General features: G+C 46.5%; 1 protein-coding gene across 2 annotated transcripts in view; it reads right to left on the reverse strand.

The window, feature by feature from the left end:
- The window catches only part of rab35b (RAB35, member RAS oncogene family b), a 45,390-nt gene that overhangs the window by 17,592 nt on the left and 2,904 nt on the right, over positions 1-24,894 (reverse strand). For both annotated transcript variants that reach the window (XM_041202970.1, XM_041202969.1), the window contains exons 2-3: positions 9,430-9,480; positions 5,882-6,005 (exon numbers count right to left, since the gene is read on the reverse strand). In XM_041202970.1, coding sequence (XP_041058904.1) covers positions 5,882-6,005; positions 9,430-9,480 — 175 coding nt within the window. The remainder of the gene's footprint in view (positions 1-5,881; positions 6,006-9,429; positions 9,481-24,894) is intronic.

The raw sequence follows: 24,894 nt of genomic DNA on the forward strand, positions 1-24,894 counted from the left end.
CTGAACACTTAGAATTGGTCAGAGTCAACATGGATTCATGAAAGGGAAATCATGTTCAACAAACCTGTTGGAGTTTTTTTTTGAGGATGTTACTTGTAGCATAGATAAAGGGGAATCAGCGGATGTAGTGTATTTGGATTTTCAGAAGGTTTTTGATGAGCTCCCACACAGGAGGTTAATAAACAAAATTAGAACACATGAGATGGGGATAATATACTGGTATGGACTGAGAATTGGTTAACACGCAGAAAACAGAGTAGGAATAAACGGGTCATTCGCAGGATGTTACTAATGGGGTACTGCAAGGATCAGTGCTGGGGCCTCAGCTGTTCACAATCTATATCAATGATTTGGATGTGAGGACCAAATGTAATATTGTCAAATTTGCTTAAAACACAAAACTAGATGGGAATATAAGTTGTGAGGAGGATGCAAGGAGGCTTCTAGGGGATCTGGACAGGCAAGTGGATGGAATATAATGTGAACGTGTGAAGTTATCCACTTTGGTAGGAAATAAAACAAAGGCAGAGTGTTTCTTAAATGGTGAGAGGTTAGGAAGTGGATGTTCAAAGGGACCAGAGTGTCCTTGTTCATGAGTCACTAAAAGCTAGCATGCAGGTGCTGCAAACAATTAGGAAGACAAATGGTATGTTGGCCTTCATCACAAGATTTGAGTACAGGAGTAAGGATGCCTTACTGCAATTGTATAGAGCCTTGGTGAGACAGCACCTGGAGTATTGTGTCCAGTTTTGGTCTCCTTATCAAAGAAAGGATATACATACCACAGCAGGAGTGCAACAGAGGTTCACCAGACTAATTCCTAGGATGACAGGATTGTCTTGTGAGGAGAGATTAAGAAAACTGGGCCTGTTTTCTCTAGAGTTTCAATAAATGAAAGGTGATCGCATTGAAACTTACAACATTCTGACAGGGCGTGACAGGGTAGATGTAGATAGGATGTTTCCCCTGGCTGGTGAGTCTAGAACCAGGGGACACAGTCTCAGAATAAGGAGCGGACAATTTAAGGCCAAGATGAGGAGGAATTTCTTCACTCAGAGGCTGGTGAATCTTTGGAATTCTCTACTCCAGAGAGCCATGGAAACTCAAGAAATCGATAGATTTCTGGATACTAATGATATCAAAGGATATGGGGATTGTGGGGAAAATGGCATAGAGGTAGATGATCAGCCATGATAAAAGCAAAATTCTGTGAATGCTGGAAATCTGAAATGGAAACAGAAAATGCTGGAAAAACTCAGCAGGTCTGGCAGTATCTATGGAGAGTGAAACAGAGTTAACGTTTCAAGTTTCAACTGGACTTGAAATGTTAACTCTTGTTTCTCCCTCCACAGATGCTGCCAGGCCTGCTGGGTTTTTCCAGCATTTTCTGCTTCTATGATCAGCCATGATCTGTTTGAATGGTAGATCAGGCTGGATGCCTGCTCCTATGTCCAAGTAGAGCATAAGAGGGAATAATTCTAAACCGAACACCTCAACAAAGCCAATTTTAAATGTATAAACTCTTTATCTGTGCTTGTTCTGTTCTATTTCTGCTGTTATACTCCCTATTTTCTGTTGTTATTCTCCCTAGTTATCAGCCTTAGTTCAGATGCTAGCACTTTTACCTCAGAGTCAAGAAGTGATGGATTCAAGCCCCACTCTAGAGGTTTGAGTTCACAATCCAGGCTGACACTGAGGGAACGCAGCAACATCAGGGGTGCTGCCTTATGGACAAGATGTTAACTGAGGCTCAGTCTTCCCTCTCAGGTGGGTGAAAAAATATTCTATGGCACTATTTTGAAGAGTAAGGGAGTTATCCCCCGTGTCCAGGCCAACATTTATCCCCCAATCATCACTACCAGACACACATTATCATATATTTCATTGCTGTAGACAATCTGGCCATTATACTTCAAAAATATTTCATTGGCTGTGAATTACTTTGGCACATGCTGAGGTTAAAGGTACTCTATAAATACAGGCTTAATAGCTTCCATGTTCGCTCTGTCCTTCTATTAACATTACTTTTTTAATTTGACAATGACAAATGTAGGTAAAATAGCACCAAATCAGAAAAACAGGTTAATGTATGACTGTAACTTTCATTGGAAGTGGCACTCTATATTCCTTTACCCATTTTATAAAAACTTTATAAAATCTACTACTTCAATTTTGGTGAAACACAGAAGTGTAAATTTATCATTTCAACACAGAACTTTTTCTTTTGTGCAGTAATAAGGATTGTGGCTGGTGAGAAAAAGATCGAAGTTTGGACAAAATATAAAACAGCGTTGCGGAGAATACTTATTCAGAGAACAGTCACCAAGCTGTTAAAAGAAACAGGTTCCAAGTGCTGCAGTCAACTATGTCCACTGGCTGAACAAATGAGAAAGAATCATACTTTGAGACACCGAAGTAAAAAGGTCCTGTTCTCATCTTTGCAGCATAACATACATTCTAAATCACCAGCATAGACAGGGTATGAACAGGAATTCAGATTAAAGGTAGCCAATACTGTTCTGACCTGTGGCAGGCCAAATACCTGAATAGGGAGGCCTAGAGATGAAGGTAGCACTTTCAGCAAAAAAAAAACCATCAGGCAGTTTATTTTACACATCTGGATTACAGTCAACTATAAATTCCAGATGCTATTTTTCCAACCTTTCATGGGTTCTGCTGACATGAGGGTAACTCCTTCACTTTCCATTGAAATACCAAAAGCAACAAGGTCACTGCATAAACCACTTTCCCTTAAACCCAGGGGTGCTTCCCCAGGGTTTCGTGCCAGAAGTGAGTTAATGCATGCTCTCCAACTGGGAAAGCATTAGATTTAAACCACAAAAGCTACACCTGAATATCAAAATATCTATTGAGCAAACAGCCCTGAAGGTTCTAGAATTTTACCGCAAATTGTAATAGCACAGTTTTCAGAATAGATAACATACCTCTGGGTGCTCGGAGGTAATCAGTTTTCCCTCCCTCATCCAGTAAAGAGATCAGAATTGATTATCTAACAGTGAACATGCTCGGAATCTTTACAGAACTAGTCTAAAACGGTAAGATTACATCTACATAAAGCCAATTTACACCATTGTGTCTCAAACTTGAGTGCCTCTGTTAAAGAGCACTTTTACTGATAAAAAGAGAATTAACAACTTGGTTAGAGAGGCAGGCAACAGAAACTGCTAACAGCGAATGGAAGAAAAAAGAACTGTCAAAACAGTGTTGGCAGCAAAGTGAACTGCTGCTAAAAACTACTTTCATTCTATCTTTGATTTCCTGCCTGTGGTCCTAAACTAGACTATCATAGGATGTGATGTCACAAAAGCTAAGCCACAGTATGTTACCGAATCAAGCCTTGCAACGCTTCGAGATCAGGTGGGATGGGTTTATTTCTAAAGGAAACAGTGAATTACTGCCCAGAACAAAACACAACTGAAATTAATCACAACTAAAACAACTTGTACCAAATGTGATCTGTGATATTCTAATTCAATAAATAATGGTAAATACAGAGTGTATCAAGAGATCAGAGACCAAATTAGAGAACGATACAGAGTTGCGAGAAGTAAGTTGCCTGGACCACACAAAGGCTTTCAACTCTACAAAGTATGTGTAGACAGCATCACAGTTAACTACTAGAAATTTACTTAAACCTTGAGTTCCTTAATTTTAGCAACACCTGTTAGAGAACACCTGTGTCTGTTCACATGTGTTCCAGAAAAAAAAAATGCAGCTTGAAATAGAAGAGATCTTGTTTAGCTAACTTGCTAAAGCCCAGAATAAAGGGCATACCCTTAAAATTAGAGCTAGGCCACTAAGTATTGATGTCAAGAAGCACTTCTTCAAATAAAGAGTAGTGGATTCTAGGGGTCTCTCCCCAAAGTGTTATTAGGCTAGCTCAATGGTAAATGTAAAAATGAATAGATTTTGTTAGACAACAGTATTAAGGGCTATGGAGCCAAGTTGGCTAGATAGAGTTAAGATACAGATCAGCTATGATCTACTCGAACGGTGGAACAGTCTTGAGGGGCTGATCCTGTCCTGCCACTATGTACAAGTGATTAAGTGGATATTATATAGACACTCCATTTGCAGTATAGAAGTGGCAAGAGTAACTATTGTACATTCATAAAGTACCTCTCTCACTTCCAGAAGCACAGAAAACAGCAAGGCAATGGATCAGAATATAGAGACATTTCCAGGGATAATGAGAAGCGTGGCTAAAACAAAAAGGCTAGATACAGGCTGAATGTTGGACACTACGTCAGGACCACTGCCATGCTGCATGACAAAAACCGGAAGCTATAGATGTAATTGGGGCAAGTAGTGGTAATGTCACTGGACCAGTAATTCAGAGGCCCAGGCTGATGTTCTGGTGACATGGTTCAATTCCCACCACAGCAGCTGGTGGAATTTAAATTCAATTAATAACCCAGAATTAAAAATTAGTCTCAGTAATGGTGATCAAGAATCTACCATCGATAGTTGTAAAAATCCATCTTGCTCCTTTAGGGAAAGAAATCTGTCATCCTTGCCTGGTCTGGCCTACATGTGACTCTAGACCTACAGCAATATGGTTGACTCTTAACTGCCCCCTGAAATGGCGTGGCAAGCCATTCAGTTCAAGGGCAATTAGGGATGGACAACAAATGTTGGCCTTGCCAGCGACATCCCACGAAAGAATAAATAAAAGGTATAATGGCTTTTTCAATCACCATATTCTTCAAAAACTAAACTGAACATCCTTGACCAATCAGAAGCCAAAATATAAGAAAGTTTTAATTTAAGATTTTGTTTTGAAACTACTGTAGAATATGTAAAGATCAACAACTTGTAAAGTGTTCCGCATCCATTTGCCACCTGACCTCTCCTGAGTGACAAGTGCTAGAAAAAAAGCCAGTAACTACTGTAAAGACTCAACTATGAGCTTCAATGCTGTTTTGTCAAATCCCTCAGTTCCAGAAAGCAAGGGGCACATCAGTGAAGTTCTATTAACAGGGGCTTACGGTTTCTAGCAGCTGTTTCAGTCAGCTGCAGAACCAGTGCTGCCAGATTCTCATTGCTATGGAATTAAGGACGAGTTGATATTTGAGATTGGGAAACTAAGCCTTCTCAATACACTCAGAACTATACTACCATCACTGGTGTATCTGAACTCACATTAAAGATTCTCCGTCACAAGTGAGGTATATATCAATTCGTCAATTTTAGGACAACGCCGACTAGACCTCTGGATTGATAGCTCATGTTCTCTTACGCCAAGCTTCCAAAGACCAGAATGGTGTACTGCAGCAAACACCATTGGAAGAGGTCCAATATGGATCAAAAAGCTCCTAAGCTTGTACAAGCAATAAGGCTGGAGGCAAATGATTGAGTATTCCAATCCTAAGGAAACCTTTTCTGTGACTTAGGAAAGCAAATTGCTTTGAACTTCTTGGGTGAACTCTTTTTTAACATTATTGACAATTGTCAAGAAAGTAGCCCCTACAAAGAATAAAAAAAAATCGATTCCTAACAGCACCTATCCCACACTCAGTGGACACCACAAGCATGCTTTTCCTTGCCAGAAACACTTAAACATACACTTTAAACAACCAACTATTTTACAAATTTCTATGTGGAAATGGCCTCACCCAATTTGTAGATTAGGATACAAATAATTGTTCTGTCTTATGGATTTTCTTGGTTCTTTCTACACAAAGTTCCATTGTCTGGTAGACCTGACTAAGTGGCTCCCATGCCTGTACTTTGGCCTGAACCTCAGCATCTATTCAGCAAGTAAACAGTTGACTGTTCCTTTAAAAGGTCAACAAAATAAAATTTGCATGAATGCAACAGTATTAGACCCAAAATTGGAATGGGTGGAAACTGGACTCACGTGGAGGTGATGGTTCGAAATCGTTCTTGTCCAGCCGTGTCCCAGATCTGCAACTTTACTTTCTCTCCATTGATTTCCACAGTTCTTATCTTAAAATCTACCCCTATCGTTGTAATATAGCTGCCTGCGAACATAAAGAAAAACAGTGTGATCGCTCAAAATTCAAGACAAGAATAAATGTTCTCACCTATGTTGCAAACACTTGACCCTCAGTATGGAGTGCAAACTAGCCCTGGGCAACACCACATTCTTAAGGCTAACACTTAAAGCTGAGATGAGGGATTAGGCCTTTTACATTCTACTATATACAGAATATCTCCAGATTGTGGCAGCTTTTCCCTTAAACTTTGTGTTTACATATCAGCCACTTGCCATACACAGCACAAAGAGGCATAAACCATTCAAAAATAACTAAAGTTGGCCTTCTGATGATTGGGTCATGGCAACACCCCACTGAGGCTGCACAAAAACAGCTGAGCAGTTTTTACACGGGACATTCATTACACATGGATAAAAACAAAAAACAAAAAACTGCGGATGCTGGAAATCCAAAACAAAAACAGAATTACCTGGAAAAACTCAACAGGTCTGGCAGCATCGGCGGAGAAGAAGAGAGTTGATGTTTCGAGTCCTCATGACCCTTCGACAGAACCTGCTGAGTTCTTCCAGGTAATTCTGTTTTTGTATTCATTACACATGCATGCATGGGAGGGAAAGAAAGAGGTGCTCTGCTCATCTCATGATATTTCCTGCCAAACTGGAACTCCATCCAGCAGCAAGAAAATGAGACATATTCCTCTAACTCAAAAGGCCATAGAAGTGGATGGCTGGGCTGATGAGTGGAAATGTCAATATGGCTTCACATCTGGGTGAGATTAGAATACCAAACATCATTAGTTTAGACAGTACAAGTCATTTCTGAAGAAAGTGTACCAGCATTGACAGCATTCAAATTGTACAAAAACAAAAATCATCTGTACTCTTCCAAATAGCGGCACAACCATTAAACAGACACAGTAAATACTGAAAGAGTACAATCGATCAAAAGTCACTCAGCTCACTCTTTCACATTGCAGTATTGTCATAGAAACTTGTCTGGCAAATGAGGTTTGTCTTATTATGGGGCAAATGGAACGAGGATGGCAAAAGTTGATACAGGACAAAAAGGCATAACTATTAGTTGCAGAATTCATTGGCAAATCAAAACCTAAAAAGGCTCTTTCTGTACATTATACATACTGATTATGTTGGAGGTGGTTTATAAAAGCGTACACAACAGTTTCCTGTGTGTAGGAGTATTTTGCAGTGAGAAAACGCTAGCATTCAGAATGCATTATTTTGAATGGATCAATAATTGTACAGACTGTTAAAAGTACTTGCAATTATGACAATGTCATTCAATTGTGACCTTTAGCATGTGTGTCTCCCCACAAACATGAGGTCAAGCAACATCTCATGAAGACTGAAAAGAGGGCTAGAGGTGCAAGGTAATGGCCCAAATACTGGTCAAGTAGCTATTAATAAACTTCACTCATACAGAAACCCGAATGCAGCAGGGCCATTAAAAAGGCTTAAACTGAGATCTCTTCCTGCAGACACCCTATTCCAGTGGCACACAGGTAGCTGGATCTCTCTGTACCACTATTCACAATACTTCAACAAGAAAAACAATACTATTCTCACCTGATGATGTGAAAGGCGCAAGTCCTTTCTTTCTGAGTTGATTTATATATAGCCACCCCAGTTTGACACACTTGAACTTGGAGAACCTGACCCACATGGACCCTCTGGCATGGACGAGATTTTAAAACAGAAGTCCTGGCTGCCCATTCAGGTGGTCATAAAAGATGCCATGGCAGTATTTTAAAAGAAAAGTAGTGAGCTCTTCCAGTATCCTAGCCAACATTTACCCCTAAACCAATAGATTATCTGTTCAAGAGGTTGGAGAGACTTGGGTTGTTTTTGTTGGAGCAGAGGAGACTGAGGGGCAACCTGATCGAGGTGTACAAGATTATGAGGGGCATGGACAGGCTGGATAGGGAGCAGCGGTTCCCCTTAGTTGAAGTGTCAGTCACAAGGGGACATAAGTTCAAGATGAGGGGCAGGAGGTTTGGGGGGGGGGGGGGGGGGGGGGGGGGGGGGGGGGGGGGGGGGGGGGGGGGGGGGGGGGGGTGACGGTCTGGAATGCACTGCCTGGGAGGGTGGTGGAGGCAGGTTGCCTCACATCCTTCAAAAAGTACCTGGATGAGCACTTGGCACATCATAACATTCAAGACTATGGGCCAAGTGCTGGTAAAATGGAATTAGGTAGGTAGGTCAGCTGTTTCTCACTTGTCAGTGCAGACTCGATGGGCCAAAGGGCCTCTTCTGCATTGTGTGATCTCAATATTTGTGGGACCTTGATGTCCTGTTTCCATATATTTACAACAGTAACTATACTGTATTTCACAAGTATTTTCATGGCATTAAAACCCTTGCGATGGAGTCCTGAGATCATAAAACATTCTATAAATGCAAGTTCCCTCTTGCTTTGTGTGCTTTATAAGAGGTATCAGACTTCATTGTTGTGAACAAAATGAAATTGCATAAACAAACAGAACAATGACGTGCGTGGATGACGGACCTGTGGTAATTTCGAATTCCAAGTTCCTGACATTTTTTTCAAATCTATTCACAGCCACACCCAGCAACTTGAACACCACAAACTGGCACCAACTATGGGATTCTCACTCAATTTCCTTCCTTGATTCCTTCCCCACCCCCAATTGTCAACTTCTGCCTATTCACAATAGAGTACACAAGTTTCATGTCACCAAGACCAGCCTAATCAGCCAGGAGTTGTTCTGATTCTGCAATAACAGAAGTGAGCAGCAGATAAGAGAAGCAGCTTGGACAGGTCGGGTTTGAGAAAGGTCCAACATTGGACATCAGTGCCATGGACTGAACTCAATGGAAATTGATGAAAGAAATAATAAATTATGAGGGTTCAGGGCTGCAGATTTGGAAAGTAAAGGAAGAAAAAAAAAAGCAGAACCATGGAAAAAAAAACTTACATTTATATAGTGCCTCCAACAATGTCTCAAAACACTCTGCAGTGAAGTGCTCTTGAAGTATATCACTGTTGTAGTGTAGAAAACCCAGCAGTCAGTTTGAGCACAGTAAGCGCCCACAAAAGGCAATGTGATAATAACCAGGTAACCTCTTGTAATGATAATTGAGGTATAATCAGGCAGAATCATGCTCCTCTTCAGAATATTGCTATATTATCTTTAAACATATACCCAAGGGGGAAAAGAGAGGTGTCTCAGTACTGCACTGGAGTATCAGCCTGGATTGTGAGCTCAAGTTGGAGTGAGATTTTAATTGACAACCTTCTAAGTCAGGCTAAAATGGCTAACAGAAAACAGGTGACTGAGGAGAGAAAATCAACTTACAAGGGAACCATAAAACAACTAGTGTTGTAAGGGGAAAATTCCAGTATGCATGAAATGAAACTGCATTGTCAGAGAACTTTACAAATATAAACATGGCAGACCTAGTGTGCTTACCTGAAAATGTGTTATCTGCAAATCGCAGCAGCAGACTACTTTTCCCCACACCTGTAAAAACATAGGATGAGAGTCAGGAAAACCGTACTTGATCAAATCAAACATCGGAATGAAAAACCAATCATACTAGAGATGCCAACCTTTCTTTAAGCAGAATTTCACTGAATCCCCTTCACCCTATTAAAAGCTGGGGAAGGGCTGAATCAAGTTTGCAACGGTTTAATACATCAGAAATGAAAACATCTACATGCATATATACAAGTACAAAGTGTAGCCAAGGAAAACAGTAATTTCTCAATGTCAACAATAACATTCAAAGTGTGAAGGGAAACTTAATTTCTGCACCATTTCCAGGGTAACAAGCACGTGCCACGAAAAACAAAAGAGGAATCTGACCATGGACGAGACAATGTCGACCAATCAGCTCCAGACTGACAGGGAGCTTCTGTTGCACGCTACCCTAAAGAATATGGATACTTAAAGAGACAAAATACGAAACAAATGCTTTTCATTCTCAACAGAAACATGTAGCTTGAGTCCTGAAACAAGCAGAAAGACTTCCTTTTAACCAAATGATTTATTAGCCAATTACTCTAGCTACAAAACTATAGCTGCGCAAACGCATGAACAAAATGATACAATCACATTTGGTAAAGCAAATTAAGCAGGTGCCTTTTTTTATTCATTTACAGGATGTGGGCTTCGCTGGCTAGGCCAGCATTTATTGCATTTTCACAATTCTATCTTATAGGTTGAGTACTCTCATGTGGGAGAAAATGGTTTCTTAAATTCACCCAATGCAAGAAAGGCAAGTATGATCCCAAGGTATATTACGCTGGAAAAACTTAGCGGGTCCGGCAACACCCGCAGAGAGAGAAACAGAGCCTACACCTCGAGTCCGAAATGTCAACTCCGCCTCTCCCCCCACAGGCACCACCAGACCCGCCAAGATCCTCTAGCGCCTTTTGTTTTTTATTGCAGACTTTCAGCATCTGCAGTATTTTGCTTTCATCATTCCCAAGGTATGTTTGTTTAAACAGCAATAAATAAGTGCACTTCAGGAGGGGAGGTTCTGGTATTTAAAGCACCATAAATGCAAATTCTCTCTAACAAAGAATCCAAGCAGTCAAACCTTGATAAAAATACATCATTTCTGCTCAGGAGAGGCAAGTCAAACTTCCTGCTCTACATTCCAATGGTAAATACAGTATAAATGGTTTATTACTCACTTATGATGTGAGCCTGTTATAGCAAAGTCATTCCGATATACACACATTTTCCCATCATGGCTTTAGCAAGAGAAAGCCTCTTTTAGCAATCTGGGACTGAAAGAACTGTTACCCACCAGGGCATGCATGATGCTTTTTGCTTCTTCTAATCCACCCAGACCCTTCACAAACAATGAAACAATTAAAAGTGCAGTCACTGTTGCTAATTAGGCTGCAACTTCTCATTGCTTGTGCTCTGGAGAGTGTTATCAGCTGGTGTAGATTTGAACAGACGGCCATTTAACAGTTAGCATGCTTAAAAGCGGCATTGAGCAGACTCGCTGTTTAACGTACAGCAGCTGGTAAGTTCAAGATTGTTGGGACACGATAGACAAGTATGAGCTTAAATACAGTGGCTGAGAATTTAAATAACACCTGAAATGGTGGAACCCAATCAGAATGTCAGCAACATTTTTACAAGCTGGTGCACAGTCAGTAAATTAAGACCAATTTGTAGTCACTAAATCTTAAATTACGATTTTTAAAAAATTCATTCACGGGATGTGGGCTTCGCTGACTGGGCCAGCATTTATTACCCATCCCTAGTTGCCCTCAAGGAGGTGGTGGTGAGCTACCTTCTTGAACCGTTGCAGTCCATGTGGAGTGGGTACACCCACAGTGCTGTTAGGAAGGGAGTTCCAGGATTTTGACCCAGCGACAGGTGAAGGAACAGTGATATATTTCCAAGTCAGGATGGTGAGTGACTTGGAAGGGAACTTCCAGATGGTGGTGTTCCCATTTATCTGCTGCCCTTGTCCTTCTACATGATAGTGGTCATGGATTTGGAAGGTGCTGTCTAAGGAGCCTTGGTGAATTCTTGCAGTGTATCTTGTAGATGGTACACAATGCTGCTACTGTGCGTCGGTGGTGGAGGGAGTGAATGTTTGTGGATGTGGCCAATCAAGCAGGCTGCTTTGTCCTGGACGGTGTCAAGTTTCTTCAGTGTTGTGGGAGCTCACTCATCCAGGCAAGTGGGCAGTGTTCCATCACACTCCTGACTTGTGCCTTGTAGATGGTGGACAGGCTTTGGGGAGTCAGGAGATGAGTTACTCATCACAGGATTCCTAGCCTCTGACCTGTTGTTTTAGCCACAGTATTTATATAGCAAGTCTAGTTCAGTTTCTGGTCAATGGTAGCCCCCAGGATGTTGATAGTGGGAGATTCAGCAATGGTAATGCCATTGAACATCAAGGGGCGATGATTAGACTCTCTCTTGCCTGGCACTTGTGTGATGCAAATGTTACTTGTCAGCCCAATCCTGGATATTGTCTTGCTGCATTTGAAGTTGGACTGCTTCAGTGTCTGAGGAGTTGCGAATGGTGCTGAACATTGTGCAGCGAACATCCCCACTTCAGACCTTATGATGGAAGGAAGGTCATTGATGAAGCAGCTGAAGATGTGTTGGGCCTAGGACACTACCCTGAGAAACTCCTGCAGTGATGTCCTGGAGCTGAGATGACTGACATCCAACAGCCACAACCACCTTCCTTTGTGCTAGGTATGACTCCAACCAATGGAGAGTCGTCTCCCCTCCCCCCCCCCGCCCCAATTCCCATTGACTCCAGTTTTGCTAGGGTTCCTTGATGCCACACTCGGTCAAATGCAGCCTTGATGTCAGGGCAGTCACTCTTGCCTCACCTCAGGAGTTCAGCTCTTTTGTCCATGTTTGAACCAGGGCTGTAATGAGGTCAGGAGCCGGGTGGCCCTGGCGGAGCCCAAACTGGACATCAGTGAGCAGGTTATTGCTAAGCAAGTGCCGCATGATAGCACTGCTGATGACTTGTTCATTACTGATGATCGAGAGTAGACTGAAGGAGTGGTAATTGGCTGGGTTGGATGTGTCCTGCTTTTTGTGTACAGGACATACCTGGGCAATTTTTCACATAGTCGGGTAGATGCCAGTTTTGTAGCTTGTTCATCTTTGTCCCTTCCAATTCTAATTGCCTCAGTTAACAATCACTTGCAATGCACAAATGGCAAGAAAATCCTCTCTATTCACAAATGTACAGGAATACCCTGTTTTAAGTAGTGGATATGTTTCTGCAAACCACTTATATTGAAGTAAGGTTTCCCATTTAAATGTATGTAATATTAGGAGATGCTTTCCCAACCCAAGATTTTCAGCTCCAATATGTAACCTACATGAAAATACACTATTTATAAACCAAAAATAAACAAAAACACAATGCACAATAACAATTAACACTGAGATGGGAAGGAGTCACTGGAAGACAGAGTTTTCTTCTGTCTCACTTTCTGGTATCTGTACATCTTGGTGAATTGCAGGTCTGAAGAATGTGCAAATGGACTGTTTCACCTTGTGCTTTTGCTTTCCTTGGTACAACTCCCTATAGGAGCTGATGACCATTTCAACCTCTCTACTAACATTTAAAACTCTTTCCTAAGAAGGGTCTTTAGCTTTGAAAATTTTCAGTGCTCCTTCAATGAGCATGAAAGCCCCCTACATATGTTGCAATGTTAGTTACTTGATTTGTGATGCTTCTTCCTCCTCTTCATCTTTCCTTGATAGAGCTCAAGCTACATCAGCTCTTTGTTGGTCTGGGTTTCGCTGCATGACTCCAGCACCACCTCAATGTTATCTTGGTCCACTTCAGAGAATCCTACCTTGTTGGCATGTTACCATGTCCTGGCAAACAGATTCAATTGGCTTATCGAAGCTGCAGAAGTAGTGAGCAGCTTCAGGGAAGATCTTTTGCCATACAACATTCATGGCTGAGCGTTTTACCTCTTCCCTTGCATTTGCAATGTTTTCTAATGTTCTGCACCTAGTACAGGTAATCTTCATAGCACTTAAGAGCAGCAGCAGTTTAGCCACTGGCCTTCTTCTTGTCTTTATTCTTGATGGTGCACCGTTGGTAGCAAAAGCCTAAGTGAACTTGCTATGGCTGCTGCCTTCTCACCAGTCTCATTATGTAGCACCTCTAATTTGTATTCCAAAATAATGGTTTGTTTCTTCCTTTTGGGAGTAGTGGAATTGCTGTCATTCAATGCACACTTGCTTGCCATCTTGTAGACTTTAGTCACATATTACAGGGGAAAACAACGAAACAAAATAAAGCAATACCAGCGAACATACCTTGGGCAATTTGCACATGCGCAGAATCTTGCTTGTTGTGCACCTCCTCAAAGATGCCAAGGACAAGCGTAGAACGTTGCTTGTGTTGAATAGCATATCAAAGGCCTTCTCAAACACTCCGTGTCCAGTCCAGTATCTCTAACTGCATCCACAATAAGGATGGGTCTCGATAATTTTGGCCAAATACTTTTATAAACAGGGTAAGCGGTATGCACAAGTTAGTGATTTGTTAACTATTTAATAATACAACTACACCATCTGAAATGACTTAAAACAGGGTATGGGTGTACATATGTCTACCTGCGGCAAGTATCATGCTCTTTGTTCTTTGGTCGGACAACCTCCAAAAGCAGAGAAATTGTTATTACTTGGGATGAGAATTAAGGAAAAATTACCCACGGCGCTGTTTCTTTACCACTTGTGTTACTGTGCTGCCAAGTGATGCTCTTTCCCCTTCCATGAAATGTCATTCAAAGTACAGCCTGTAGTGATGCACTATTCCAGTCAAATGTTCATTATTTATTTCTCCTTGCTCCCTAGCTGGTCAGCGCTGGAAAGGAGTTGATACTTTCCTGGCACCAGAAGGTTATCTACATAGGGTTTCAAAGCAAAGTAATCCAATTTACAGTGGCGTATTAGCCGCCAGGGTAAGATAGAGACAGTATACCAGGATGAAGATTCCTGGAAGGAGTGGACAGAAGCATTCAATTGTTAAAGCAGCTATTTATGAAGATTTTTGGGTAATCCTTTTTTTTAAGTGGGTACAACCCCCCCTAGTTGCATCTACTCGTGAAGCAAGAGACTCAACCTGCTAATATGGACCAGGCTGGTTTAGTCCTGCCAGTGGATGCAGCAGTGTTCAAAAGGGTTGACCTAATTGAAGACAGAAGTCTTTTGACATGTGGAAACATCTTCACGTCTACCCTTTGAGGTTGGAAATATAAAGATTGTTGCTAATAAATCCAATAAGGAATTCAGAGGAGGTTTTCTTTTAAACTCAGTGTGGCATTCACCACCACATGGAGTAGTCAAGGTGCATAGACGTAGTCAAGGGGAAGCTAGATAATTTCATGAGGAGAAAGAAATAGAAAGATATACTGACAGGATAAGATTAATAAGGAGGTCCATGGTCACCAGTGTCCTCATAGGGCATGGCACCTGAAGAGAGAGGCTGATAAGGTAAGGCTGAGATGAAACAGAGTGGGAGAAGATTTGTGTGGAGCATAAACACCAGCACAGTCCAGTTGGGGGCGAACGGGCTGTTTCAGTGCTGTAAATTTGATGTACATCACATTTCTGGGGTGGGGGGGGGTAGAGAGAAAGAACTGTACCTCAAGAGAAGGGTATCCCAAACACTTGGAGCACTTTAATTTGTTTAAACTCATTTGGAAATTGACAAGGAGCCTCTTGTTACAAGTGTGGTACGCATTCAATACTGAATGATTCATGTATTAAGATATTTCATGAACAAGTCTAAAGTGCAAATGCCAGCGAGCTATTCAACTATGGACTGTGCTAGTAACCTTTATGTATCCTGGGTGTAAACATCTGGATTGATAGTTATGACTGTGGAAATTTAAACTTCTGTATATTAAAACTCTGACGATAATAGTGCCATGAACTGGTAAAGTTCCTGCCTGGTCCATGTTAACCATGTGATACTGCAGACTATATCACAAACAAAGAAAGCACAACTGGATTTCAGCTGGCAAGGTAGTTTTTTTGTCCCCTTGCTGCCTCATTAACTTAAATCCTGTTATCTCCAACATAATCTTTACTACCCTACCCAGACCCACCCCCAGACCCACCAAGAGAGCGTTCCAGCTTAGCTCCTTCAGAATCTCATTCTGCACATTCCAACCTTCCACTTTTGGTGCCATACTCTGCTCTCCAATATTGATAAGCTCTGCTGACAAACCTCAGCCTGAAAACTTGTGCCCTTGCTCACAAACATCACACTGGACAGCTTCTGCAACCTCTCAAAAAATCACCTCTCAATTCCACATCACACCCCCCTCCTATGAAAAATTCCAAACTCTTCATCCTGGGACAGTTGACGATCCCTCATTAATAGCCAAAAAGCAGCAGCACTCAGTGCAGAAATGCACTGAAAGGCGTTGTACAAATCACATATTGACTCTGATCCATAGAGAGTAGGCAGAGGCTCAAAAGATGATGGAAGTCAGCCAAAGCTCCCAACTCTGTGTCCAATAACCTTTTGCTGAGAGATCTGTCTGGGAGTAGTGAGGAGAGAAAAGATCAGTTAAATGATCTGTACTCACAACAATGACTCCCTGAATAAGTTGGTACCAGAATCTATATGCACCATTTTCTGATGCACTCCCCATGAGGTGAGTCCGGTTCACATTAGAGTTGGTGGAGTTCAGCACTTGTGAATTTGTTCAATAAAAAGACACTCAGTGACTAAATTAATGGTTCTATCATATGTAGGGAATTCTCCTTGACTGAAATGGCAACATTTGATTTGAAAAATTTAAGAATTGCGCTTCTCTGTGGGTACGAGTGGACAGCAATCACTTTAAAATTTATTCTTGGCATTACTGGCAAGGCCAACATTTATCAGAGGTACTGTGGGGAGCCAAAAGGTGAGATGCTCAAAGAATACCCAAACCAAGACTTGGACTAGTCACCACAGCATTTATGTGACTGCTCCATTTGAGTTTCAATGGTTACACCAGCCCCCCCCACCGCTCGCCCCCCACCATGTTGAAGGTGGGGAGGGAGTCTGACAATGGTAATGCCATTAGAAATCAAGGTGGAGCTAGTTTACGTTCTCTCTTGTTAGAGAAGGCCATTGCCTGGAACTTAAGACAAATGTTGCCTACCATTTAGCAGCCCAAGCCTGGATATTGTCCAGGTCTTGCTGCATGCAGACGTGGATTTTTATGAAAGGAGCTAAACACTTAGTAACATGGAATATCCCTACTTCTGACCTTATGATGGAGGGAAAGCCATTGATGAAGTAGCTGAAGATGCTGTTTGACAGAACTTGAGCTGCAATGTCATGGAGCCAGGATGATTAGTCTCCAACAACCACAGACATCTTCTTTTTTGCCAGATATGACTCCAGCCAGTGGAGAGTTTCTCCCTCATCCTCAGTTCACTCGGGTTCCAGGGTGTCACATTCAGCCAAATGCTGCTTTGATGCCAAAGTTCTCACTTGACCTCAAAAATTCAGTTTTTGTCTAGGTTTGGACAAAGTCAATAATGATTTTTTTTGTACTCATTCACAGGACGTGAGCTTCGCTGGCTAGGCCAGCATTTATTGCCCATCCCTAGTTGCCCTCGAGAAGGTAGTGGTGAGCTACTTTCTTGAACCGCTGCAGTCCACGTGGCTATTAGGGAGTTCCAGGATTTTGACCCAGCGATAGTAAAGGAACGGTGATATATTTCTAAGTCAGGATGGTGAGTGACTTGAGGGGAACTTCCAGGTGGTGGTGTTCCCATCTATCTGCTGCCCTTGTCCTTCTACATGGTAATGGTTGTGGGTTTGGAATATGCTGTCTAAGCAGCCTTGGTGAATTCCTGCAGTGCATCTTGTGGATGGTACATACTGCTGCTAACTCAGTGTTGGTGATGGAGGGACTGAATGTGGTGCCAATCAAGCGAGCGGCTTTGTCCTAGATGGTGTCAGGCTTCTTCAGTGTTGTGGAAGCTGCACTCATCTAGGCAAGGAGGGAGTATTCCATCACACTCCTGACTTGTGCCTTGTAGATGGTGGACAGGCTTTGGGGATCGGGGGTGAGTTACTCGCTGCAGGATTCCGAGCCTCTGACCTGATCTTGTAGCCAGTGTTTATATGGCTAGTCCAGTTCAGTTTCTGGTCAATGGTAACCCTCAGGATGTTGATAGTGGGGGATTCAGTGATGGTAATGCCATTGAACATCAAGAGGCAATGGTTAGATTCTCTCTTAGTGGAGATAGTCATTGCCTGGCATTTGTGTGGTGGGAATGTTACTTGCCATTTGTCAGCCCAAACCTGGATATTGTCCAGGTCTTGCTGCATATGGACACAGACTGCTTCAGTATCTGAGGGGTCGCGAAGGGTACTGAACATTGTGCAATCATCAGCGAACATCCCCACTTTTGACCTTATGATGGAAGGAAGGTCATTGATGAAGCAGCTGAAGATGGTTGGGCCTAAGACATTACCCTGAGGAACTCCTGCAGTGATGTCCTGGAGCTGAGATAACTGGCCTCCAACAACCAGAACTGTCTTCCTTTTTGCCAAGTAGGACTCCAACCATTGGAGAGTTATCCCCAATTTCCATTGACTCCAGTTTTGCTCGGGCTCCTTGATGTCACACTCGGTCAAATGCAGCCTAGATGTCAAGGGCAGTCACACTCACCTCACCTTGGGAATTCAGCTCTTTGATCCGTGTTTGAACCAAGGCTGTAATGAGGTCAGAAGCTGAGTGGCCCTGATGGAACCCAAACTGGGTGTCAGTAAGCAGGTTATTGCTAGGCACATGCCACTTGATAGCATAATTGATGACTCCTTCCATCACTTTACTGATGATCGAGAGTAGGCTGATGGGTCAGTAATTGGCTGTGAGTGGTGTTAGCTGATTCTAAAGTCTGAATACTCCATTAGCAAGTGACCATTTGTGGTGCAGGATAAACACTCCCATTTCTGTTTGGCTTCCCTCCTTTTCTAATCCAATCAAACTCTCTGTTCACCTGGCCCTCCTCCTTTGCAAGCTAGAAGTTGGGGACAACTTTCATTCAGCTGCCACCAGTGTCTCGTACAGCTAGTCACTATGTGGGAGCAGATATCATCCAGCCTAGCTCTCTGCTCTCCAGATGGAAGGAGCATTAATTTGGCTTCAGAACCAGGAAGCAAGCAATTAACCTCAAAACCATGTCAACTCCACCTCATTGGGAGGAAGTCTGCTGCTCTTCAGCACCACCACTTTATCTGGATCTTAGATAACATCACAATAATTGTTCAGCTGAAACATGCTGTGATTTTAACAAACATTCCAAAAGCAGTTGAATTTCCCTCAACAACCCACTGAGACTGCTCTGTGGGCATTCTTCAAAACCCTATTCAAATCAAACAAAACTCCAGGAAAGTGACCTGCAACAGCACAAGACGCAACTAGTGAAAGCTGGCAATGAAGTAACAACGTTGAACATTCAGCATAAGTACAATCTCCAAGCTGATTTTATTGCTGGTTTACTTTACCAAAAAAAAAACCCTCTATAATTAACAAGCAGATTTCACAGAAGACAGCCTGTTTTCAATTCAGGCTTTTCTCAAGTTTTCTCCAATCCACCTTCTTGCTCTGACCTCATTCTCCTCTTGTCTCATTTTTCACATGAAGTCCACTGGTCAGTCTTCCGCTTCCCCTCTTTTTATCAAATTGATTTAATTTTGCAGCAAAGGTAGGAATCATGTAATGATCATGGTTTTTCTCCTTCTCCTATCACTGCCAACTCTTCCTTGCTCACTCCAATTAAAATCTTAACACCAGTCACCAATTCATTGCACTTCATCACAAACTTAAGCTGTGATTGACATATTTCAAAAATTTTCTTTTTTCATTTCTCAAAATTTAACCAACAACCCCCTATTATGGCTGGGCATGTGACCTGTGAAGGCCACTGGAAGGGGGCAGAATCATTTCCCAATGAGACCCCATGCAGGTGGCTCTCCCTTTGAATGACGTGGCCTTTATTGCGATCTTGTCTCCTGGGGAAGGGCTGTGAATCCAAATTCAGACTTTTTTCTTTACTCTTTCATGGGGCATGGGCATCACTGGCAAAGGGCAGCATTTGTTGCCCATCCCTAAATGCCCTTGAATTGAATGGCTTGCTAGCTAAGGCCATTACAGAGGACAGTTAAGAGTTAACCACATTGCTGTGGTTACATGTCTGGAGTTACATGTAGGCCAGACCGGGTAAGGATGATACATTTCCTTCCCTAAAGGACATTAGTGAACCAGATGGGTTTTTAATGACAATGGACAATAGTTTCATGGTCACCATTACTGAGAACAGCTTTCAATTCCATATTTTATTAACAATTTAAATTCCAACATCTGCCACAGTGGGATTTGAACCAATGTCACCAGAGAATTAGCCTGGACTTCTGGATTACTAGTCTAGTGACATTACCACTATGCCAGCATTTCCATATTCCATTGTGAAAACACACACTGGGTTGTTTTCAGAATCTCTTTAAAAAAAGGAAATTCGTTCACAAGGGAGCAATCGCATGCTCCCAATCCTCATTTTTAAAAAAAATCATTTGTTTTGCCACTAAACAAGCATGGCCTCTTCCTCATTAAGCCCACTTTAACATGAAAGCAATGAGCTATATTTACCTGCTTCAAATGCTCCCAATCCTTTTCCAATTCGAGTAATTACAACCATACAAACATAGCAGAATAAGCCAACCAGCAGTAAATAGCAACAACCTGTCCTTATTTGGTTGGATCATTCCTTTCAATTTTGCCTTGGTGGCCCTAATTATCGACTCAGTTTCCACCCAGAGTGCAGTCAAATCTCACAGCATCGCCTCCTATTGACTGTTTCCTTCCTCGTGGAATCTTCAGGTGGTTAGCCTAAAGCTTCCCATCATCAAATCATTATTTTCTGATTATTCTCCTCTATAGTTTTCAGCCTGGCCATCCTGCACTGAACAGGAGACACACATGCCCGCCCTCATCTAAGATTAAGTTAGTAATTTGATTTGTCAACTTTTTATAACCGGCAAAGCAAACCATCCCCACTCTACTTCCCCTATTCCGGCTTAAACATTTTAAACTCCAATATAATTTTTAAAAAAGCCTGTTCCAGCTTTAATCATTGACACATCCGAGATTTAGGCAGGCAGATTTATCATCTTTTAAACTCCTGCATGTTTATATTAGGGTTAAAGCCATATTGTAAAGCCCTTTGTTATTGGGTATTCCTTAGCATATTTGTTGCAAAAATGTTGAAATGAGATAGTGGTACCAATAAAGATAAATCACAGACTGGTCAATACACTTTTACTGTGACATTTGTAACTCCTCCTCACCTCAAACTGTTCTCACCATCAGTGACAGGTCAGCAACCATCCTGTAACCTTTCCCATCACATAGCTCAAAATGCTCTCCAGAGGCCACTCACATTTGGAAAAGCAATCTATAATTGCACTGCTGGATATTTTCTCCCCTCAAAGTCTAAATAGATGTAGCAAAACGATTGCGCCACCCGCATCCCACAACAGCACCCCCGCCCCAACAAGCCCCCCCAGTACACTTCACTGAAATCCTGGCAACAGTACTGCGCAAACTGCTGAACCTGCACAAGGAATTTTCCTTTTAAATGTGCAAATGAGAACTGTGTTTTGTAGTTTTCACCATTTTTGGACTTGAATTGTAATATTCTCAGGATGTGGGTTTCGCAGGTAAGGATGGTATTTATTGACTTGCAGAGGCCAATTATTAAACAATGTGACAGTCAAACACATTGGTATGGGACTGGAGTCAGAGTCAGTCCGGTAAGGACAGCAGGATACTTTCCCTAAAGGACAACAGTAAACCAGTTAGCTTTTTAAATGGCACAACAAAACCAGCTTCATTTTGTTTATATAAAAATGAATTCAAATACTCAAACTGTCATGGGGGTGATATGAACACGTATTCTTTGTGTAATTAATTCAATGACATAACCCTTCGCTCGCTCCCACCCTACTCCCCCTGGCCCCTCGCTCGCTCCCACCCTACTCCCCCCGGCCCCTCGCTCGCTCCCACCCTACTCCCCCCGGCCCCTCGCTCGCTTCCTCCCCTACTCCCCACGGCCCCTCGCTCGCTACCTCCACTACTTCCCACGGCCCCTCGCTCACACCCACCCCTACTCCCCCCGGCCCCTCGTTCGCTCCCTCCCCTACTCCCCACGGCCCCTCGCTCGCTACCTCCACTACTTCCCACGGCCCCTCGCTCGCTTCCTCCCCTACTCCCCACGGCCCATTGCTCGCTACCTCCACTACTTCCCACGGCCCCTCGCTCGCTTCCTCCCCTACTCCCCACGGCCCCTCGCTCGCTACCTCCACTACTTCCCACGGCCCCTCGCTCACACCCACCCCTACTCCCCCCGGCCCCTCGTTCGCTCCCTCCCCTACTCCCCACGGCCCCTCGCTCGCTACCTCCACTACTTCCCACGGCCCCTCGCTCGCACCCACCCCTACTCCCCCCGGCCCCTCGTTCGCTCCCTTCCCTACTCCCCACGCTCGCTCCCCTCCCTCCCCTGCCTTGCTCACTCGCTCCCTCTCACCGCTCCCCTCCCTCCCTCCCACCGCTCCCCTCCCTCCCTCCCTCCCACCGCTCCCCTCCCTCCCTCCCTCCCACCGCTCCCCTCCCTCCCTCCCACCGCTCCCCTCCTTCCCTCCCTCCCACCGCTCACCTCCCTCCCTCCCACCGCTCCCCTCCCTCCCTCTCACCGCTCACCTCCGCTCTCCCCAGCCCGTCAGCCCCCTGTCAGGCCCCCTCTCCCCAGCCCAACAGCCCCCCCTCTCCCCAGCCCGTCAGGCCCCCTCGCTCCCCTCTCTCCAGCCCGTCAGGCCCCCTCTCTCTCCAGCCCGTCAGGCCCCCTCTCTCTCCAGCCCGTCAGGCCCCCTCTCTCTCCAGCCCGTCAGGCCCCCTCGCTCTCCAGCCCGTCAGGCCCCCTCTCTCTCCAGCCCGTCAGGCCCCCTCTCTCTCCAGCCCGTCAGGCCCCCTCTCTCTCCAGCCCGTCAGGCCCCCTCTCTCTCCAGCCCGTCAGGCCCCCTCTCTCTCCAGCCCGTCAGGCCCCCTCTCTCTCCAGCCCGTCAGGCCCCCTCTCTCTCCAGCCCGTCAGGCCCCCTCTCTCTCCAGCCCGTCAGGCCCCCTCGCTCTCCAGCCCGTCAGGCCCCCTCGCTCTCCAGCCCGTCAGGCCCCCTCGCTCTCCAGCCCGTCAGGCCCCCTCGCTCTCCAGCCCGTCAGGCCCCCTCGCTCTCCAGCCCGTCAGGCCCCCTCGCTCTCCAGCCCGTCAGGCCCCCTCGCTCTCCAGCCCGTCAGGCCCCCTCGCTCTCCAGCCCGTCAGGCCCCCTCGCTCTCCAGCCCGTCAGGCCCCCTCGCTCTCCAGCCCGTCAGGCCCCCTCGCTCTCCAGCCCGTCAGGCCCCCTCGCTCTCCAGCCCGTCAGGCCCCCTCGCTCTCCAGCCCGTCAGGCCCCCTCGCTCTCCAGCCCGTCAGGCCCCCTCGCTCTCCAGCCCGTCAGGCCCCCTCGCTCTCCAGCCCGTCAGGCCCCCTCGCTCTCCAGCCCGTCAGGCCCCCTCGCTCTCCAGCCCGTCAGGCCCCCTCGCTCTCCAGCCCGTCAGGCCCCCTCGCTCTCCAGCCCGTCAGGCCCCCTCGCTCTCCAGCCCGTCAGGCCCCCTCGCTCTCCAGCCCGTCAGGCCCCCTCGCTCTCCAGCCCGTCAGGCCCCCTCGCTCTCCAGCCCGTCAGGCCCCCTCGCTCTCCAGCCCGTCAGGCCCCCTCGCTCTCCAGCCCGTCAGGCCCCCTCGCTCTCCAGCCCGTCAGGCCCCCTCGCTCTCCAGCCCGTCAGGCCCCCTCGCTCTCCAGCCCGTCAGGCCCCCTCGCTCTCCAGCCCGTCAGGCCCCCTCGCTCTCCAGCCCGTCAGGCCCCCTCGCTCTCCAGCCCGTCAGGCCCCCTCGCTCTCCAGCCCGTCAGGCCCCCTCGCTCTCCAGCCCGTCAGGCCCCCTCGCTCTCCAGCCCGTCAGGCCCCCTCGCTCTCCAGCCCGTCAGGCCCCCTCGCTCTCCAGCCCGTCAGGCCCCCTCGCTCTCCAGCCCGTCAGGCCCCCTCGCTCTCCAGCCCGTCAGGCCCCCTCGCTCTCCAGCCCGTCAGGCCCCCTCGCTCTCCAGCCCGTCAGGCCCCCTCGCTCTCCAGCCCGTCAGGCCCCCTCGCTCTCCAGCCCGTCAGGCCCCCTCGCTCTCCAGCCCGTCAGGCCCCCTCGCTCTCCAGCCCGTCAGGCCCCCTCGCTCTCCAGCCCGTCAGGCCCCCTCGCTCTCCAGCCCGTCAGGCCCCCTCGCTCTCCAGCCCGTCAGGCCCCCTCGCTCTCCAGCCCGTCAGGCCCCCTCGCTCTCCAGCCCGTCAGGCCCCCTCGCTCTCCAGCCCGTCAGGCCCCCTCGCTCTCCAGCCCGTCAGGCCCCCTCGCTCTCCAGCCCGTCAGGCCCCCTCGCTCTCCAGCCCGTCAGGCCCCCTCGCTCTCCAGCCCGTCAGGCCCCCTCGCTCTCCAGCCCGTCAGGCCCCCTCGCTCTCCAGCCCGTCAGGCCCCCTCGCTCTCCAGCCCGTCAGGCCCCCTCGCTCTCCAGCCCGTCAGGCCCCCTCGCTCTCCAGCCCGTCAGGCCCCCTCGCTCTCCAGCCCGTCAGGCCCCCTCGCTCTCCAGCCCGTCAGGCCCCCTCGCTCTCCAGCCCGTCAGGCCCCCTCGCTCTCCAGCCCGTCAGGCCCCCTCGCTCTCCAGCCCGTCAGGCCCCCTCGCTCTCCAGCCCGTCAGGCCCCCTCGCTCTCCAGCCCGTCAGGCCCCCTCGCTCTCCAGCCCGTCAGGCCCCCTCGCTCTCCAGCCCGTCAGGCCCCCTCGCTCTCCAGCCCGTCAGGCCCCCTCGCTCTCCAGCCCGTCAGGCCCCCTCGCTCTCCAGCCCGTCAGGCCCCCTCGCTCTCCAGCCCGTCAGGCCCCCTCGCTCTCCAGCCCGTCAGGCCCCCTCGCTCTCCAGCCCGTCAGGCCCCCTCGCTCTCCAGCCCGTCAGGCCCCCTCGCTCTCCAGCCCGTCAGGCCCCCTCGCTCTCCAGCCCGTCAGGCCCCCTCGCTCTCCAGCCCGTCAGGCCCCCTCGCTCCTCCAGCCCGTCAGGCCCCCCTCGCTCCCAGCCCGTCAGGCCCCCTCGCTCCCAGCCCGTCAGCCCCCCTCGCTCCCCAGCCCGTCAGCCCCCCTCGCTCCCCAGCCCGTCAGCCCCCCTCGCTCCCCAGCCCGTCAGCCCCCCTCGCTCCCCAGCCCGTCAGCCCCCCTCGCTCCCCAGCCCGTCAGCCCCCCTCGCTCCCCAGCCCGTCAGCCCCCCTCGCTCCCCAGCCCGTCAGCCC

This window comes from Carcharodon carcharias, chromosome 13 (assembly GCF_017639515.1).
Source record: "Carcharodon carcharias isolate sCarCar2 chromosome 13, sCarCar2.pri, whole genome shotgun sequence".
In the NCBI taxonomy this organism is placed as follows: Eukaryota; Metazoa; Chordata; class Chondrichthyes; order Lamniformes; family Lamnidae; genus Carcharodon; species Carcharodon carcharias.